General features: G+C 33.2%; 1 protein-coding gene across 1 annotated transcript; it reads right to left on the bottom strand.

Moving 5' to 3' along the window:
* Positions 1 to 14,763: 14,763 nt before the first annotated feature.
* Positions 14,764 to 15,198, bottom strand: LOC124887123. The gene is made up of 2 exons (XM_047396306.1): positions 15,058 to 15,198; positions 14,764 to 14,958 (listed from the first exon to the last, which is right to left on the bottom strand). Exons 1-2 carry the CDS (start codon positions 15,196 to 15,198, stop codon positions 14,764 to 14,766), a joined length of 336 nt encoding a protein of 111 aa, XP_047252262.1.
* Positions 15,199 to 21,676: the final 6,478 nt, after the last annotated feature.

The raw sequence follows: 21,676 nt of genomic DNA, 5'->3' as shown, positions 1-21,676 counted from the left end.
TTTTGAGTCAATCTGTATATAGGGGATGCAATAGACAAAAATCCCTCAAAAAATTGCCTATAATAGCCAGCAAAACCCAACAAACTCCTAATATCTGATGGAGAAATGGGTCTAGGCTAGTTTCTCACTGTCTCAGTCTTTTGGGGATCAACGCTAATGCAATCACCGAAAATGATATGGCTAAGGAATGCTACTGACCTTAGCCAAAATTCACACTTACTAAATTTGGCGAATAACTGATGATTTGTGAGAGTCTGCAATACTATTCTGAGATAGTCTGCATAATCATGTTCACTGCGGGAGTAAACCAGGATGTAATCTATGAAAACTATGACAAATAGTCCAAGTACTGCTTGAACACACGGTTCATAAAGTCCATGAAAGCTCTTAGGCATTGGTAAGACCAAAGGACATGACTAAGAATTCAAAGTGAGCATACCAAGTTCTAAAAGCTATATTTGGGATGTCATATTTTTTATTCTGAGCTGATGATAGCCTGATCTAAGGTCTATCTTAGAGAAGTAATTAGCTCCCTAAAGTTGGTCAAACAAGTCATCGATTTTGGGAAGGGGATACTTGTTCTTGATTGTGACCTTATTGAGCTGGCGGTAGTCTATGCACATGCTAAAAGAGTCATCTTTCTTATACACGAATAAAATTGGTATGCCCCACAAAGACATACTAAGCCTGATGAATACCTTATCTAAGAGATCTTTCAACTGTTATTTCAATTCTCTGAGTTTTGCAGGTGTCATTCTATATGGTGGAATAGATATAGGCTAAGTATCTGAGAGAAGATCAATTCCAAAATCAATTTCCCTTTCGAGAGGAATTCTGGGAAGATCTTCGAGAAATATATCTGGGAATTCACATGCTACTGATACTAATTCAAAAGTAGGGGTTTCTGAACTGGAGTCCTTAACTCATATAAGGTGATAGACACATCCCTTAGATATCATCTTTCTCACCTAAAGGTAAGAAATAAGTTGACCCCTAAATGCTGAAGTACTACCCCTCTACTCTAGGATGGGTTTATTTGGGAACTGGAAATAGACAATTCTATTTTTGAAGTTGACTAAGGCATAGCAGGAATAAAGCCAATCTATGTCGAGAATGACATCAAAATTAGTCATCTCTAATTCGACTAAGTCTACTGAAGTTATTTTCTGAGATACCATAACCGGACAGTTCCTGTATACCCATCGGGCTATGATGGATTTACCCACTGGGGTAGAGACTGAGAAAGGCTCTGCTAGAATTTTGGGACTGACTCCAAAATCAACTGCTATATAAGGAGTAACAAAGACAAGAAAGCTCCAGGATCTAGCAAAGCATAAACATATAAGTGATAAACTTGTAATGTACTAGATACCACATTAGGAGAACAAACCTGGTCCTGTCGGGACTAAAGAGCGTAGATTCTATTTGGATGTTACCCCACTGGTGGCACTAGATGAGGCACCCTGTTGATTCGGGCGATCGACTGAGCTAGAGGACGATTTCGTAGACCCTAAGAACCTGACTGGGGACAAATTCAGACTCTGTGGCCTAGCTTGCCATATTTGAAACAAATATCACTGCCAGCTCTGCAAATACTCTGATGGTTTTGCCATAAGTCTGATAAAGAGGATTGGTTCGGGCACTATTGACACTACCCTGAGACTTAGAGCCTAATGCCCTATCTTTATTATTGTCTCTGAATTTTGGGACTGGAGCACTAGCTGAGGATTGATCTAGAACTAAAGATTTCAGGCTGAACTGAGAACGATTCCCACCCTCTGACTTAGGCTGAGCAAAGTTGAAACTACCGTTTCTAGCTCTCTTGTTCTGCTTCTCTCTCTCCTTATTCTTCTACTTCTCTATCTTGTGAGCATGGACCATCAGCCTATCCAAGTCTATCTCACTAATCAACATTGAGGTCCTGAACTCTTTGACCACAGTATCATTCACCCCATACACGAACTTACTCATTTGGGATCATCTATCTGCCACCACATGAGGACCATATCAAGCTAATTGAGTAAACTTGAGAGATTACTCTTTCACTATCATATTGCCCTGCTTCAAATTAATAAACTCTAACACCTTAGATTCTCTTAGATCTAATAAAAAGAATCTATCTAGAAAAGCAGTGGCAAACTCCTCCCAATCAATGGCTTTGTATCTACGGCCCTCTCTATTTTCCACTATTTAAACCAAGTATAAGCCACATCCTGCAACTGATATACAGCTAGCTAAACACTCTCACTAATTGTCACCCCCGTAATATCTATAATCTTCTGCACCTGATCAAGGAATTCTTGAGGGTCCTCATCTGAATTGGACCCCATGAAAGATGGAGAGTTTATTTGGGTGAAGTCCCAAATCCTGGCTACTGCAGTATTGGCTACTGGGTTGGCCGAAACAACAGCTGGACGTTCATTCTGAGCAGCAATTGAATGAGCTAGGGTGGTGAAAGCTGCTCTGAACTCAGCGTGGGAGACATGTTCACCCAAAGGATTTGGCTGAATTGGCTGAGGGGCTGACTGATCTCCCATTCCTCTTCCCTGAGTTCTCTTTGAAGGCATTTTCTATAGATGAAAGAGAAACTTGTATTAAAAGAGAGTTTATCTGGAGCATAATGCTCACTCACATGACATGAATACTGAAAAAAATAAACTATTCCTAAAACATCTCGTAGCCTCTTGTCCATAAGTGTGGTGTGCTACACACTTATGCCCAAGACTCTACTAGATACGGCTTTCAAACTTCCTAGGACACTGTTAAATATTAGGATTTAATACCAAGTTTGTAACGCCTCGAGTCTAGTACCCCAGATGCTACACGATGCTCATAATCCCAAAGGACCACAAGCTAACCCATGAATGGTACCTGCTGAAATAACTGAGTAATAACACTGTATAATACGAAATAATAGGCTGAAATGCCATAAGGTTCAAAACTATAATAATGATGAAAATAAAATAATAAAGTCTAATAAAATATCAGAATCTGAAATACTGAATACTATCTGAACATCTAGTCTGAAGAGCCGCTAACAGAACTGTCTGAACTATGGAGTTGATGAGACAATCCCCTAACTAACTCCATCTTCTAAAATACTGAATGTAATAAGATAATGACATAAAAGAATATCCTCAGATCATGAGGACTCACTGCTAGTCTACTGCTGCTGGCTGAATCTAAATCTATCTATGCGTAATCAGGAACCTGAGCATCCAAACCTATGGAATAAAACACCATAACGTAAGAAGAAAAGTATGTTTCAGTATGTGTGAATGTACTAGTATGCAAAGTGAGGTAGGCTGAATAAAAGGGTTCACATACATGAACTATAACAGACTGAGTAACATGAACATGACTGCGTAAGAATACATGCATGAATACATAACTATAACTAAAGTCATAAGGATTTTGAATACTGAATTTACTGATAACATAGATTACTGATAACTGATATACTATTTGCTGAGTGACTGTATCTGACAGTCCTGAAATCTATAGACTATTTAAGTTATTTACTGAAGACTGAGATTGAGACTGTGGGTGGTAATTATCTAACCGATATGCCCCTTTTCTGAATAGATTTGGGGTCCAACCTGTAACCTCAATTGGAAGGGTCTCAGTACCATGCCACGGGTAAAGACACTGAAGAGATACCCTCATCTAGCGATTCTCAAATGAGAATGGTAGGACCCTCAACTATCAGGTTAAGATAACTTATCAACCCTCAACTAACAGGTTTATATGTCTCTACCTACGCTGGCTACGTAGTTTTAGAATGTAAGAACTGCTTCTAAAGATCACACCCTTTGTTGGCAAGTGAGTCCCCATCCTTGAGTTCACTCGTTGCTGAATCCTACTCCTAACTGAATAGACTCTAAACTGATTTCCTAGTTCATACTAGGTTGGATTGATCTATTATTGATTGTACTGATTAACTAGACTGAACTGAGTTTACTGAGTTTTCCTGAGTTCTGTAACTAAACAAGAGTACTACTGATCATGACAAGATTGAGACTGTTCTGTAACTGATATTGGCTCTAGGCACATAGCTAAACTATAGGATATTAGATACCCCCAGGACTCGATAGCATAAAAATAATAAGACATGACAATTCTTGAATACTTGACAATAGTCAACAACTCACAATACTATCTATAAGTCATTTCATCAATCACTTAAAAGTCATGAAATTGAACATGAATAGGAATGCATACTAACATATCATAATTTCATTAAACTAATCTCATGAGAATTCTATCAAACACATACAAGCTATAGCTTTAATATGGAAGACATTGTGAACATGTGAGTATAGCATAAGTTCATTAATTAGACCACCAAAGGATCATAAAAGCACCATAGTCTCAATTTAGCATTTTATCAAACACATGATAGGCGTAGCTTTATACTTGGGTATGATCAACAATGCTAATACATCATGATTTCATAATTCAAGGGTTTCAATATAAGAGAATCAAAATTCAACTAACATGCTATCATAATATCAAGAAACACATAAATATTTCAACTTGAAACACATTTCATAACATCAACATGATTACATTCAAGCCCACAACATGGAAATCACAATTCATGTTTTTAAAAGAAGTTTCTTGAACTCCAAGGGTGGAAGGGAACCTTGGATGAACACTTTACATACCTTGTTGAAGAATTTCTAGAAATTAATGATGGAATCCTGAGGTCTTGATTTGAAATTTAAAAACCCTAAGGTTTGTTCTTGAGAGAAATTGAGAAAGAATGAGTTTATTTGCTTTCTAGGATATTAAATTTTGTGTTTTGGGAGCTAAGAGTCGGGGAAAAAGACCCAAATACCCCCAAGAATACGATCTTTTAATGAGTGAAAACTGGATTGCCGACATGCATGTCGACGTGGCACGTCACTTGCACCGATGCGATATCCAATGCGTCGCTCTAAGATCGCACCGACTCACTGAACTTTGATGCTGGTAACTAGGGAAAATATTTACTAATGTGATAGACGATATGGCGTGCCAAGATCGCATTGGTAAACTATTTTGGAATTCCAAAGGAGCTTCAAACGAAGTTCAAAAAATCTGAAACTTGTTCGGGAATACCTATTGACCTTCCTAATCATGAATTAACTAAAATATAGACATTTAAAGGACTTTGAAGTCATGAAATGAGATTGCCAACTTTTAAAGGCCTAAAAATAAACTAAGTCTGAATACTTAGCTAGAATTTTCTAAGTCTGGGACTCCTTAAACTGCTTAAAGGACTGAATTAAGTTAGGAATTTTGTGGGGTCTTACATATTGTTAGCTCTTTAAAACTAATTTACTAAAAACTACATCAAAAAAATACCTTATCTGAAGTACTTTAAAAATTTGATAATGAGAATATGTTGAAATTGAGGCTAATTACTTTATTCATGCTAAAGTCAACAAATTAGTGGTATATTGTGTTCATAACATGATAAGATATATAACTGACAAACAATACATAATGAAATACTATGAAAATCATGAGAAAACTAAAATCATAAAGGGAATCATAAATTGAATGAAACCCTAACTCTAATTTGTAATGAAATTGAGAATTCTGAATTATTAGGGAGTCAATAGGTGGACGGATACCTAATGATGAAACCCCACATGCCTAGAAGTTAATTTTTGTCATGAAGTTGGAGAATCTTAAAGTTTGAAAAAGAACCATAGCTTGCTTTAGGGAAAAAAAACTGCTTGTTGATTTCTGTTTCTGAGTGTGATGAGTGGTAAATTTACCACTCATTGACGCCTAAATTTGTGCACACTAATATGATTAAATGGAGTTAATGAGACAAACTTGTCATTTAAATGCAATAATTTCCATATTTTGCAGGTATATAGGTAATGGAAAGAAAAGAAGTGAAGTAAGTTAAAAAGAGATCTAAAAGGGAAGAAGTAGTGCAAAAGCTAGGAATCGAGAGCAGAAACTGACCCTCAGTTACCGCTCTTGCGGTATGGGGATCGTGATTATGACCAGTCTAAATCAGTCAAAGCTAGCGATCGCGATGGGTTCACTGCGATTGCGATCAAGCATAGCGGATCGCAAAAAAGCAAAAATCAACCCAAGTGCAGATCTGTAATTTCCCACAGGTGGTTCTAATCCTTCAAAGGGCAAAAACCCTTTCACTTTTGGACATCTCTAACTAGAATTCAAGTTTTGGCTTTGTAAAACCCTACTATATCGGGAAGTTTCTTGTAGCTAATTTTCAAAGGATTTTAGTTATAATTGAAGTTGGATTTGAGAATATTCTTGCTTTTCCTCTTCAAACTTCATGAGTAGCTAAATATCTATCTTGGGGTTATGTTAGAATAGGGTGCAAATATGTGTGGGTATTGATTATTAGTGTAGGTTCTTGGTTAATGATGTTGGGTTGCACTTAATACTTGCTTGTTGAATTGGAATTTATGGGTAAAAGCCCTAAATTCCCAAAATATTATATCATCCTTGAAAGAGGGATGTGGGTATTCTTTTAGATCCTATATCATCCTTGAAAGAGGAATATGGATGACAAGGTATTTGTGAACAATAATTAGATGTTAGCTAATTCCTTTACATTATCTTAGAAATAAGGATGGATTTGGAATTAGCTATGTCTTGGGCATCTTCCTAGAAATAGGGATGCCCAATTGAGGTTTTGGGTTGATTTGCTTGCTACACCCATGAGGTATCCGAAAGGATCTATGGGTGACAGTTTTGGTGTTTGGTTGAAAAAACAACATCAAGACCCCTAACCTAGCCTACCCATGTAATCATTAACTAGAGTTTGGATTTGATTCTCATGTACCTATGCACTATTTTTCCCTAAAAAAACATAATCCCAAGACTCTTCTCCTATTGAAGTTTATCTATAATTGTTGCTCTTAATTGGTAGTTTGAGTAGATTCTGTTAAAACAATCTTTCAAACTATACCCCACAATTTTAATTTATGTTTTACTTTATGTCTTCATTACAGGTAACCACTTAGTAGCCTTCAACATCCATAGGGTTCGAATACTAGTTACACTCCTCGGGGATTCGCCCCCAACTTAAGTTGGGTTATTATATTTGACAACGATTACCTTCCTCATAGATCATGGAGTAAGTTGAGCATGATCAGAGTGTCTGAGTGAGAATGAGCGTAAGAAAACATTTGATTCCCTTTATCTCCTTCCCAAATACCTTTAAAACAATGTAGTATAGATCTAAGAAATATGGAAAGTATGAAAATTCCCCTGTTAAAACATAATTGTTTCTATTGTATCCAGTCATCATGAGTGAAATGATGAGTTCTCATGTTTGATAATGACTCATCGTCAGACTCATTGTGACTAGGAAATATTTCTAAGGTTTGGGGACGGCTGGACATAATGGCTCGTTATCACTGATGATGGGTCATCATGTCCTCTCGTTGGGACTAGAACCAAAAGTCAACTTTTGAGGCTTTTCTCAAAATGGATTAAGGCAATGACTCGTAGTGTCTGGCAATGACTCATCGCTATGAATCGTGGCCACTAGAGAAAATTTCAATCTCTAGGACTTTTGGCTATGTTGTTAGAACGACTTACCCAACGAGTACTTGGCACTGGCAACGACTCATTGCCTGAGTTGTATTGTGGGAAAAATTTCTCGTTTTCATCTATTTTTTGTGCTAAGTTTGAAATGTAGTCTTAGGAACTTATAGGGTGTTACAGTAGCAAAATTAACAACTTCCTCTATGAATTTAAGGTACACAATCGTTGTTTTTTGCACCGATTCACTTTTAAAAAAAATTTTGAATCTTTCTTTAAAAAAACTAAAGCTTTGAAAAATAAGGTTAAAAAAACATCTTCAACACTAAAATAGAATTATGCAAAATTTTTCAAAAACATATAAGATTTACTTTTATATAGTGTTAAGTAGTTCATGGTTTTTCAAATATATTAAATATCGATAATTGTTAGCTAGTTTGGTCGTTATTATATATTAGATTGAAATCGTTGTGTTGTATTAGATTTTAGAATTTAAAAACCTTAAATTTTGAATCTGCCTCTGAACTCTCAACTCGATCTTTCACTATTCTCATCTCACTATATACTACAATATCTTTCCACATTTCACATAATTCTCATCAACACCAAGGAAAAAACACCACTATTTATAGGTACCAAATTCTTTTATACATTAACTAGCAAAGTAATGGGATGGTAAATTGTAGAAAATGAAGTTGGTGGTTACAAGAGTTACAAGACATAAAGAGGTAGATCATGACACTAATAGTTACATAAGTTGCACAAAGAAATAATGACCACATTCTTGTCAATTTATGTTCAATAACACAAGAAGATAATACACTTTAATATTATAATTCTAATATTAAAATGTTAAACATCAATGCATATTAAATACAATAAATAAATAATATACTTATTTTTTTGAAATACACCTTTTTAAAATATATATCCTGTAAAAGATATTTGTTAACATAGTATTTTCTATAGAAAACAATTTCCTTCTTACAGTATTTGACAACGTACATGAATTGTTTGTTATGTTGGTACTCCTTTCGTCTCAAAATAATTAATAAATAAATTATTATTATTAAGAGTATAATTGAAAAAAATTAATTATCTATTAATTTTTTAAACATGTTTATTATTTTGAGATAAAAATTTTAGTAAATATACTATATATTTTGAGATGGTAGAGTATTTTGCAAAGAGTAACCGTCCCCACATTTTATCATCAAAAGATATGGTGCAGTGAATGAGGCTGCTCCTCCCTTAATCAGGGGATCTCGAATTCGAGTTCTGAGTATAGAAAAATTCTTGGTAAAAAACACTAACCCCAAATAAGTCCTATCTGATGTGAATTTAGATTAATCGACTTTAATGCGAATACCGAATACTTACACGATAAAGGAGAAAAAACCATCCCCACATTTTGGCCCCACTAGTGTGTTATGATTACTACCTTGCCAGGGCAGTAGAGAGGTATGCCTCTTCCTGGACAGATCATGTTTCCCCTTTGAGTTTAATGCTAAATACAACTTTCCTTTTTATATAAGTTGGCGTTTGCTACTTCATTGTTAAATTTAAAAAATATATATATTTCTTTAAATAAAAATATATTTAAAATTAAAATTATATTTAATCATAAATATAAATAAAGTTATTTTACAATTTTGACTAATTTGAAATAATAATTTTTTTAAGCAGTATTTTTTTGTTAGACTCTCTAGTCTATATTAAGTACGAATTATAGGGATATGACACATTTTTTAACAAAAATATTTAAGGAGATAAATTAAAGGTTACAAAAGTATCTTTTGATTATTTTTAAACTATTCTTCTATTAAATTCAAAAGTAGTTAAGAACCTCACTGAAAGGAAGGGTCAATATGAAAAAGAATACTAACAATTTTTTTTGAACTTTGAAAAATTTACTTATTTTAAACTATAGAAAAAATATGAATAATTCACTTACTATGAACTAGAAGAAATATTTTTTAAAATGATTGAAAATTTCAAAATTCAATTTCAAGTTAAATTTCAAAAATTTATGACCAAACATGATTTTTGAAGTTCAATCTCGAAAAAGGTAAAAACAAATTAATGGGCTTTCTTCTGGAAAAATTATTTTTTAGAGAGAATATGTTTTTTTAAAAAAAGATGGTATTTGGTAAACTTTCAAAAATGCTTTTACAAATAAGCAAAAACAATTTTGTTTTTGAGAAGAAGCAGAAAATTTATGTTTGTCAAAAAAAAGCAGAAGGAGCAGAAAAATATTTTTTCATTACAAAAATATCTCTACCATAGGTATGTATGTATATACACCATATTAACTAATTAGCATATCTTATAAGTTTGACTAAAGTTTGATTTTAAAATTTTATATTTGATATTGACATCATAATTCTTTATTTTGTTTTATGATTTATATATTATTATTTTATTCCTCACTCGTTTTCTTTAAATAAAATTAAAAATATCATTGATGGTGATGATCGAAGAATATATCCTTTATTTTTTATTAGGCTAAATACATATATAGGCCCCTGAACTATTTCACTTTTTCCGTATAGGCACCCCAATTAAGTCATGTACGTATTGAACCCTTTACTTCTTCATAAATGGTTTCAATTAAGCACAGTAGTCCGACATGATACCTTTTTAAAACCTTCATTTTAACGTATTGGGTGCGTGTATATAGTCGCCTCCTACATGTAAAGTGTCACCAATTATAACCATGCATATTTTACACCTCACCTTCTTTATTATTAAGACACAAAAATATAATTTCCACTTTATTTTCCCCCATAAAATGTCACACCCTTCATACCCACCCCCAAATCTCTCTATCAGAAACCCTAAATTTGCGATTTCACTTCCTAGTACTATTAATTTATGCTTCGTATGATGTAACATCAAAAGTTACATAGTATTTTTGAGTGATTGTTCAAGTTTGATATTGATTTCAACATTTCTTAAGTGGTTGCGATGAATTTAGAGTTGGATCTCAAGAATTGTTGCTGATTTGGGGTTCAATCACACTCAGGTATGTTTCAAATGTCAATATTGTCACATTTTTGTCACGTATTTTCGTTGTAAATGGTTTTTTAGTGCTTTGTTAGTATATTACATTAGAAATGGTAGTTTGAAAATATTTGGAAAAAGCTAGATTTTTTTAGGGTTTTTACTATTCATAACTTGTCAAGTATTTTTGGGGCTTTGTTTTAGGAATCTGATGGATAATATTATTATTATAACTCGTTTCACCACGATGGCAAGTTTATGTCTGATGAAGAATCTGATCCATGCTACATAGGAGAAAGTGAGGTAGAATATGTATGTATTGACAAGGACCACTTTTCTTTAGTTAAGTTGTTTTATTATACTAAAGAATTTAGGTATTTGACTGTTGGTGGGTTCTACTTTAAAGACCCTAAAAAGAAAGTTTTTATTGAAGTAGAAAATGGCTTAAGTTTAGTAAGTCTTGTTGAAGACCTAAAAGATGGGGACTTTTTAGACTTGTATGTGAACCATATTGCGGATAAGTTAGAAGTGGTAGAAGATGGGGTCCGATCTACTTTTCTTTGTGGTCTAGTAGGTGATCAAAGTAGTAATGTGATTGGAAAAAAATAGTAATGTGGGTGAAAATATATCAACAGTTCATGATATTAATGTTGAAGGGCTACATGAGGAACCTACCCAAACTAACAACATAGATGTAGAATTTGGTGTAGATGAACTCTCAGATCTAGAAAGGGTTGAAACAGATCTTGATAGTAGTGTTGATCTCAAGAGTTTAATATACCAGAAGATGATGATTCTGAGGTTGATGAAGAGTTAAGAACTCTTGGAAATGAAAGGAGAAACTGTGTGAAAAAAAGAAACTTATCTAAAATGAGAAAATAAAACTTGGATCAACAGGTGTTGATAGGGGATTTGAAGATATTGGAAGGAATAAGGTTGCTAGATACAATGAAAGATTAGAGGGTGATGAGAAGTATCTAGATGGCTCAGATCCTGATAGTGATGACAGTAGGGATGAATTGGAACCTGAAGCTGTCAGGGGTGTTGATTTACCAACAAGAAGGAAAAGTAAAAAGGTAAGATTTGATCCTTATTGTGTTGTGGCTATATTTGAACTTGGTATGATATTTGAAAATTCTAAGCAATTTAGAAGAGCTGTGGAAGAGTATGCTGTTGAATACAAAGTTAGATTGAAGCTTAAGGTTAATGAGAAACATAGAGTTAAAGTTAGGTGTGGGGACAAGAAATGTAAATGGTTGTTGTTTGCTAGCATTGATAAGCATTCTAGTGACTTTGTTGTCAAGCACTACTATCATATACATGTATGCACTACTACAACCAAAAACAAGTTGTGCACATCTAAGTTTATTGCAAGTAAGTTCAAGGATGAAATAACTTTACAACCTTATATAATACCGTGGGAAATTCAGGAATTGGTGAGAAAAAAGTTGGGTTTGTATGTGGGAAAACTATTTGTTGCAGGACAAAGCATAGAGTCATTAAAAAATTCTTGGGTGATTGGAAGATAGAATTTTCAAGGTTGTGTGACTATGCAAACATGATAAAATATACTAATTTTGGCAGTTCTTGTTAGGTGAGGATAGATAGAGAGTCTCAACCAGGAAAAAATATATTTGTTTATTATTATTTGTGCTTTGATGCATTAAAGATAGGATGGCTGGCACGGTGTAAAAAAATTATTGATTTAGATGGTTGTTTTCTTAAAGATTCTTGTAGGGGTGAATTGTTAGTTGCAGTTGGGAGAAATGGAAATAATCAAATGTATCCAATAGCCTGGGCAGTGGTTGATCAAGAGACAAAACATAGCTGGAGTTTTGTTTATTATCCACTTGATTCAAGATTTGAACTTAGGCAATGGACATGGACTGATTGTCATGTCAGATATGCAAAAGGTTAGTCTAATTTTTATACTTTAGTTTTGATCTCTTATTTATTTACTATACAGTCCATGTTCATATATTTTGTGTTTTGATTTTGTATTTATGTTGATGTAGGGTCTTGTGCCTACTATACTTGAGTTGCTACCAGATTATGAAATGAGGTGGTGTGCAAGACATATCTGGTCCAATTGGCACCACACCTGAAGAGGAGAAGAAAGAAGAAAACAATTTTAGAGGTTTGCCAAATCCAGTTTTAAAGTGAAGTTTTTGGATGAGATAGACAAACCCAGTCAACTTGGTAAGGGTATTTGCAAGGACTTATTATATTATGAAAAAAATCAAGGTATAGGGCATATTTTAGGGAGTATTCTAAATTTGACATTGTTGAGAATAATATATTTGAGACATTCAATTCATGGATTTTAACTGCTAGGCATAAATCTGTAATCAGTATGTTAGAGGAGATTAGACACAAGATAATGGATAGAAATATTGAAATGAGAAAGTTTGTTGATACCTGGATTTCAGACATCTCTTCTATGGCTTTACTAGTACTTGAAGAAAATAAAGATATGGCTAGAAATTGTACAGTTAGGTTCAATGGACAAATTGGGAATGAAATTTTAGATGGTCCTTATAGGCATATAGTTAATATTAGGATAAGGACTTGCACTTGTTGAAGCTGGAAATTGAGAGGCATACCATGTCAACATGTTGTATTGGCTTATCAGCATAAAGGTATAAAGCCTGATTTTTATGTGGAAGAGTGGTACAAGAAAGATACATTCTTGAAGGCATATAACTACTTTTTTCAGCCAATACCTAATATGAAAATATGGCCTAACACAAGTGGTGTAGTGATTAATCCTCCTAAGCCTAGACCAATGCCTGGTAGACCAGGAAATAATAGAAAAAAAGGGAAGAATGAGCCTAAGAAAAAGTATGGGAAGCTATCCAAAAAGGACTGAAAATTACTTGCTCCAAATGTCATCAAATTGGTCATAACAGAACTCTCTGTAAAGCTTAGATAATACACTCATTTCTTTTAATTTAATAACTAAATACTAATATTTATACTATATATTTAGATATTTAATATCCTTTATTATTAGGATGGAATGGGACAACCTGGAAGCTTTAGCTAGGCAGCAAGTTCTAGCATGCCACCAAGCTTCAACCACCCACCAAGCTTCAGCCAGACACCAAGCTTCAGCAGTTCTATGTGTGTTGATACCTGAACAATTATTAAAGTGCAGCCAACTGGAAGAGGTAGAGGTAGAGGTAGAGGCACTGACAAGGGTAGAGGAGTTGGCAAAGATAAGGGAACTAGAGATGCAGTAGCAGGGGAGAGGTAGAGGAAAAGAAAGTGTATCTAATTAGCAACTTGAATAAAAAAGGACCGATGGAGCATCAACATTAACATCAATAATAGGACAAAAGAGGTCTAAGACTATAGGATTTGGTATCTATACTAATCAAATGAGTGGTAGTCAAACATTAAATGTAAGTATGAATTACAACTTCATATAATTCTTAATTATCTTTTGACAAAGCTAATTTTACTTCATTTTATGCAGCCTGAAACTAGAGGTGAAAGAGTTTTCATTTGGGTGTTTACAAAATGCAACTCAACAAATATTGATATTGGTTATAAGCCTCGAGGAATAAAGTGGAAGAGAAAGAATATTGTCACATCTTCTCAATTGCAGCGTATGAGTCAATCAAAAAGAAGCCAACTTGAAAGTTCTAGTGGACCAGGAGGAATATGAAGTTGTTGAATTAATTGTGTTTTTAGTACAATGTATATTTTGGTAATTAGATGTATGGCTACTTTGGTATTTTATTGGGGGTATTGAAGATTCTGAACTATATTTTGTGGTCTGTTTTAGATTTGTTTTTTATGAACACTTAATGTATGGTTAGAGCTCATTTTGAGCAGTTGAATGGTAGATTACTGTGTTTAAAATGTTGATCACTTGCACTTGTGTCTTGTGCTTTATATAATTATTGAATGGTGGTTCATTTTGTGTGAAACATTTGCCAGCTTTGAATCATTTAAATAAATCATTTGAACTCTAAAAGAATAAAGTACAGTAACCTAACTAAACCAATTACAATAGGAAAGAAAAATTAAAACATAGTAGAGTAACATTTCATAACTTGTCTTCATTCCTTCTTAATTGTTTCATACATAATTTAAATGTCAACAAACCCACTACAACAGGAAAGCCAAAGCAAAACAGTCCCGTGCAAGTAATTTATTTCAAAATTAGCTAACATTTAAGCAAAATCAAAACAGTCCCACATATAAGAAACCTAAGCCAATATTTGCCAAAATCTAAGAACATTTCTTGAAGAAATTCCATCTAGCCAAAATCACTATTTCACCAACGCATATCACTATTAATTTTCTTGATCGATTCTTCTCTTCATCAAATGATTTAACTTTTTTCAATAAACCCCACATCACCCTCTTTTCTTGAGGAGGCATTTTGTCATCACACCAATCAAAGTAATTACACCCACCTCTCATCTACAAATTTAAAGAAAAAATTAAATTAAAAAATTTAAGAGTCTCCGTCCATGAAGAAGCAAAAGAATAGAGGACATTACGGAGATGTAAGATGAATACCTTTGAAGTTTTGCAGCAAAAGAATCTCCGTCCAGTGTTGAGTTGTGTCCATGAGGTCTTAATTTCAGCTTTAACCCCACATAAACATACTCTTTTTGCAATTGAAGAAGATAAAGACAATAAAAAAGATGAATTAGACATTACTACTAAAAATAAGTAAGAAGAAATTAATAAGAGAATGAGAATTTAAGAGGAGAAAGAGAAAAAAGTAAAGAAAGAGAGAAACAAGGGAAAAGGAATTTTAGAGGAGAAAGAGAATTTACGACAAAAATCGTGGATATTAAGAATAGGGGAAGAGAGAGGGAAAAGAAATTAGGATTTTTTAAAAGAAATTAGGTATAAAAGAGGATAAAAGATCCGTTGGGAGTGCCACATAAGATACTCCATTTACATTTCACGCGCCTCACAGACGTGAGAACACGCAAAGTGCCATATCGAAAAATTGTGCTTAATTGAAACCATTTATGAAAACGTAAAGGGTTCAATAGGTACATGCTTTAATTGAGGTGCCTACACGAAAAAAAGTGAAATAGTTCAGGGGCATATATATGTATTACGTCTTTTTATTATTAGTGACAATAAATGGAAGACGAATCATATAGCAAGAATGGTATTTTGGTAGCAATTGTAAATATTGATTGAAAAGTTTATAGAAAGTAATTTTTAATTAAATAAAAATTTAAATTAAAAATATTATAATAGATATTTAAGCCTGTTTGGATAGGATAAGAAAATAGTTTTTAGCTTAAGTGATTAAAAGCTTATAATAAATGCTTATAAATTAAGTAGATAAGTGTTTGGATAAAAGTGTTGAAACTAAAAAAAAGTTGATGTTAAGCACTTTTTTATTGTCAAAATAACGTAAATGTCCTTAAAGTTGTTAACACCGTAAATAAGGTGAATTATTTATAATTTTTAATTCTAATAATTCAAAAGTAATTTCTATTTAAATAAACTTTCAACGTAAAGTGATTATGTGACATCAATTCATAAATATAAGTTATTTTTTGTTTTTAAATGTTAAAAAATAAAAATTTTAGGACCATTTGTATGTTAAAATAGTATTATATAGTAATATTGCAAGCTCGTAATAATTTGACTATGTTAAAAAATATGTAAACCTTCGATGCAGTGATGGATTTGCTGAGAATAAAGGAGATAGATGAATAGAAAGTTAAAGGAGCGAAGAGAAGTAGCAAAGAGAAAAAGTAAGAAAAACTATATATTTAAGGGCTATAAGTTCAAGGTATTGTTAGAATTAAAAGAAAATATAAGGGATAAAAAGGTAAATATTTTGGTCAAACCTAAAAAAATTTTAATAAAAAAGTAAAAAAATTGGGGGCACCCAACTTCTCACTTTTTGCTTTTTTTTAATCAATTTTTAATTTTTTTAAGCACTTTTTAATTTTACCAAATACCTAACAAAGATAAAAAAAAATAAAAAAAAATAAAAACTAATTTGATCAGATTTTAATCATATCCAAACGGGCTCTTAAAATAAATTTTCTCTGTAAAATTATTTTAATAGTAAAAGTCTATTAGTATATGTCCTTTTATGTCATTCGCCTCAAAAACACGTCTTGAAAAAAATTATCCAAAAATAATTTGTTTATCAAAAATATTTTTAAATGAATTTTATCAAACACAAATTATTTTTTTTTCAAAAACATTTTTTCTAAAAAATTATTTTATAAACGTGATTCTTAAGCAATTTTCTAACCGCAAGCCAAACTGACTCTAAGTAGATAAATCAACAGTTTGTCAATTGGTGACCATGCTTGTCCGATATTATTCAGTTTTGGGATAAAACCACAAAAAGGAACCATGCAATATATTATGAAAATTTTACATTATGCAGTTCTTCATCATTATAATAATAGCTAGAAAAAGGTATATTTTATACATAATTAATACAGTATTTATTTTCTTATAATAATTAAGTAAGTAAATGTATATTATTTGAATTAGTAGGTGGCGTAAACTTTGTCCAGTTCACATGGGACATTGAATAAAGGGTGACACAAAAGTTTTAAAATTAAGTGTGGATAAGTTAAATCTTAATTATTGAGTGTGGATAATTATTTTTAGATTAAGGATTAAGGGAATATATTTCATATTCCCAAATTTTGGGGGGAGATTCTCAAATATAGACCCAAATTAGGGTGACTTTAAAATTTTAGCCTCAAATAAAAAGGCTCTGTTAAAATAGCCTTAAGTTGTTAAGTCATATTTTCTTGGACGAAAATACCCTCCTGCAAAATGTTTGCCGTTAAACCTCTTTCTTCCTCTCTTTCTTCCAAATTTCAGAATCAATCTCCTACCAAAATACTCACTATTAAATCTCTTTCTTCCAAATTTCAGAATCGACTTTCAAACATTCGCAGAATCGACTTTAGCCGTAAGGGTTCTTCAGGTATGAAATTCATCACCAAAATTCGTTGTGGTAATTTTAGCTTATTGATGCATTATGGTAATTTTACTTCGTTATATAATTAGCATATTAATTTGATTTTTGGGGAGGTGAACGTAAGCTGAAGTTGGAATATGTTGTTGTTGTAGTAACATATTTACCATTGAGGAATTACATCGAACAAGTTGTGGGGAGTTTGTTATTGAGGTTATAATTGTGTTTAAGTAGTTGTGGGGGGTCGGTCTTGGAGGGAAAGGTCGTTAATATGGGATTTAACGTTGATTGCAACATATTTTGGGAAGGCCAAACGTATAAGGTCAAGGTGGTACAAGAAATTAGTTCCAAGTATTTCAAACTAGTGGTATAATCAGCAATTAGAAGATGAGGAGGAATTGTGTCGAACAGGTTGTAGGGAGTTTTTTATTGCGATTATAATTGTGTTTGAGTAGTTGCGAGGGTTTGTTCTTGGAGGCAAAGGTTGTGTTTTCCATCTCGGATGAATCCAGCCTATGTTTTAGAGAGTAAAGAAGTACTAACTTGTTGACTCTACGAGAGAGCACCTTAGCTATTAGCTTGTATAACATAGAGCAACATGCAATGGGTTTAAACTCTCTAATGGTAGTGGGATTTTGCACTTTAGCTAACAAGGTTACTGTACAGTTCACTGCATTATACAACTTTTTCGTGTTAAAAAAATCTTTCATTATTGAACACGTATCATATTTAATCCTTCATCTTTTGTTAACTACAGTAGTATTGGTTACATCTACTTTAGGATAGTAGTATTCATGAATTCATCTCTTTTTACTGCTCGCGGTATGGAAGGGTAAGGGGTTATTAACTGAGAGCTTTGGAAGCATACAATAAAAGTCTAAGTATATATTACCGTTCCCACATCATTTATCATCTGGTCTTTGTCTTTGTCCAGATCAATTTTGTTTACGAAATTACCAAAAAGATAAGAATACCAAGGAAGCGATCCTCCATTTATTAGAGCCATAATATAACCCAACAGCAGTAGTACTATATCCAACTTGGTTGAGTATTTGAACAAACTTAGTAATCCAACTTGCTTAGGAGCTGGCATGTCATCTTCTTCATTATGTATTGTGTGGTTCTTGTAAGTATCATCGTACAAATCATTTTCATACAGATGGAGATTTGATTATCTAGAATGTTGAACAAGGTGGCTCTACTCCTCATAAACATGATCAACATATTTCACCTCACAATCTGATGTAACGGTGTTGAAGCTATGTCCCATCTGATTGATGTGTCCATAATGACCTCTTACGATACCACGATTATGTGTATTTGACCTGCAACATTAAATTAATCTGTATACATGTAAATTGATGCTGTGAAACCAATTTGACCTGTTGTGTTTGCTTAAGAATATATAGTGAAGTACTCGAAGTTTGCTCTCTAACATCTAAGGATTTTCGAGGAGATATTCACACAATTAATCATTTATCATAGCGTTTAGATGCCTTATGTTTGTGTCTAACTGCACTAAAATACATGGGGTTTGAAGCACCTAGCTTATACACAAAGCCCTAAATTTTTATTGTGACATGCTCTCTTCAATATTGCTTCACTTCTCAATAATAGTCAGTACATCATTCTCTTTTAAGGCCATACTATCAGAGTATTGAGTTGATAAACTAAGTTGTATCACTTGCAACATATCTCTGAAGTAAAAAACCCTCTCAGAATCACCCCTATGGTGTGTGTTATTCAGTAGTTTCAAGTGCAATTTTAGAATCTTCAGATTTTGCCATACATTTAAAGTTATGCCTCATGGCTAATAGTTGACACTGCCTTAGTTTGTAATGATTTGGCAGATGACCTATAACTCTTGCTCCAGAGGCAAGACTTAGACAGTTATGCCCCATGGGCAAAAGTTGACACTGCCATAGTCTGTAATGATTTGGCAGATGATCTATAACTCTTGCCCTAGAGGCAAGACTTTGACAGAGATGCCCCATGGGCAATAGTTGACTATGCCTTACTCTTTAATGATTTTACTTGTTGAATATATATATTCTAAATTAAATTGCTACTAATTTTTTGTTGTTTCATTTTTCATAAGGGTTGTTCTTGGAATGGATGAAAACAAAATAAGTATTGAAAGTATTGATAGAAATAACGAGTTACAGGTTATTGAACAAATATTGGAGGCTGGAATAGTTGAGTCATCTAAGATTAAGAGGGTACGCCAAAAAAAGAAGAGGATACTTGATGTCGAGACTACTCTCTTGAGACACAATGCCTCTTTGAATGAGGTAAATGTCAAGTCGATCTTCATTGACAAACAAAATATGATGATGTGCATGTCAAACATTGCAATTATATACAATATCCAATTTAAGGTTATCAAATCAAGCACAATAAGATATCCACTGCGATGTTTGGACAACAATTGCGTGTGGCGGTTTCATGCCTCGAAGATTGCCGATTCTTTGCTTTTTCAAGTTACTACATATGAAAAGGCTCACAGTTGCTCGGTTGATTTCATAACGTCCGACCACAAGAATGTAACATCAAAGGTCATATGTGACTACATACTAGAGCTCGTGCATGACTTTAGTAATGTACTCATACCCAACTTTGTGGTAGATAAAATAATTACGAAATACGAAATCATCATATCCTACAATAAAAGATTGCGAGCGATACAACATGCCTATACGGTGATAAGAGGAACCACAGAAGAAAACTACAATAGGTTGCCATCATATCTTCACATGATGAAAGAAAAAAACCCAGGCATGTACACAAACATAAAAAGGGACGATGACAACAGGTACAAATGCTATACTATTGAAATTGACAACTCTTTCCTAAGAGGCAACAGTTTATCCTATATTTGCACTGATTAGATTACTAGCATAGATGGAACTCTTGCCTCATGGGCAAAACTTGGTTTAGAAAATTGTTGAAATTGAAAACTTTTGCCCAAGAGGGAACAGTTTATTCATTATTTGCACTGATTAGATTATTAACATAGATAGAACTCTTACTTCATGGGCAAGACTTGGTTTAGAAAATTGTTAAAATTGAAAAATTTTGTCCAAGAGGCAACAATTTATCCTTTATTTGCACTTATTAGATTATTAACATAGATGGAACTAGCCTCATGGGCAAAGACTTAGTTTAGAAAATTGTTGAAATTGAAAACTTTTTCCCAAAAGGCAAAAGTTTAACTTTTATTTGCATTGATTAGATTATTAACATAGATGGAACTCTTGCCTCATGGGCAAGACTCAGTTTAGAAAATTGTTAAATAAATGCTATCTTGTTGAAGTTGAAAATTTTTGCCCAAGAGGCAAAAGTTTATTCTTTAATTGCACTGATTAGATTATTAACATAGATTCAACTCTTGCTTCATGGGCAAGACTTAGTTTAGAAAATTGTTTTACTCTAATTATAAACATCAAATGTAAATTGTTACTAATATTCTTTTGCTCAATACAGGTTTTAATATGCATTCTTTTCTTATGGCGCTTCAAACATTGGATGGACCAACTATAGACCGGTAATAATGGTAGATGCAATATTTTTTAAGGCAAAATATCATGGTGTCCTCATGATAGCAGTGTCAAAGGACGGAAACAACAATATATTTCCTTTGACTTTTGGAATTACAGACTCAAAAAATAATAAGTCTTATAACTTGTTCTTCAATCAGTCAAGACATGTAATGGGGTACGTGAACAATTATCTATTCTATCAGATCGTCACCCAGCCATTGCAAATTCAATTGCAAATGTCTATCCATAGTGTCAGCACGGGATATGTATCTATCACATGGAGAAGAATTTAAGAAAAAGATACTTCTCATATGTGGTTCTATCACTCTTCTACAATGCAGCAACAACATACAAACGAAATGAATTTTATACTTTCATAGATGAGATAAAAAAAGTTGACAAAGTTTTTGTGGAGTACCTGAAAGAAGAAGAACCAGAAAGATGGGCTCGTTCGTTTCATACCAACAGAAGGTACAATATACTTACGACTAACAACGTGGGGTCCATGAATGCGGTATTGATAAAAGCCAGGCAACTTCCAATACTGGGACTGATCGATTACATTCAGAACAAGTTACAAAGTTGGTTATATGAAAGAAAAATAGAATCAAAAGGCAACTTTCATAACATCACACGTTGGGCGGAATTGGAGGTGACTGACAAGATTCAAGTCGCC

Source organism: Capsicum annuum, chromosome 9 (assembly GCF_002878395.1).
Source record: "Capsicum annuum cultivar UCD-10X-F1 chromosome 9, UCD10Xv1.1, whole genome shotgun sequence".
NCBI lineage: Eukaryota > Viridiplantae > Streptophyta > Magnoliopsida > Solanales > Solanaceae > Capsicum > Capsicum annuum.
This window is presented reverse-complemented; position numbering and strand designations above follow the sequence as displayed.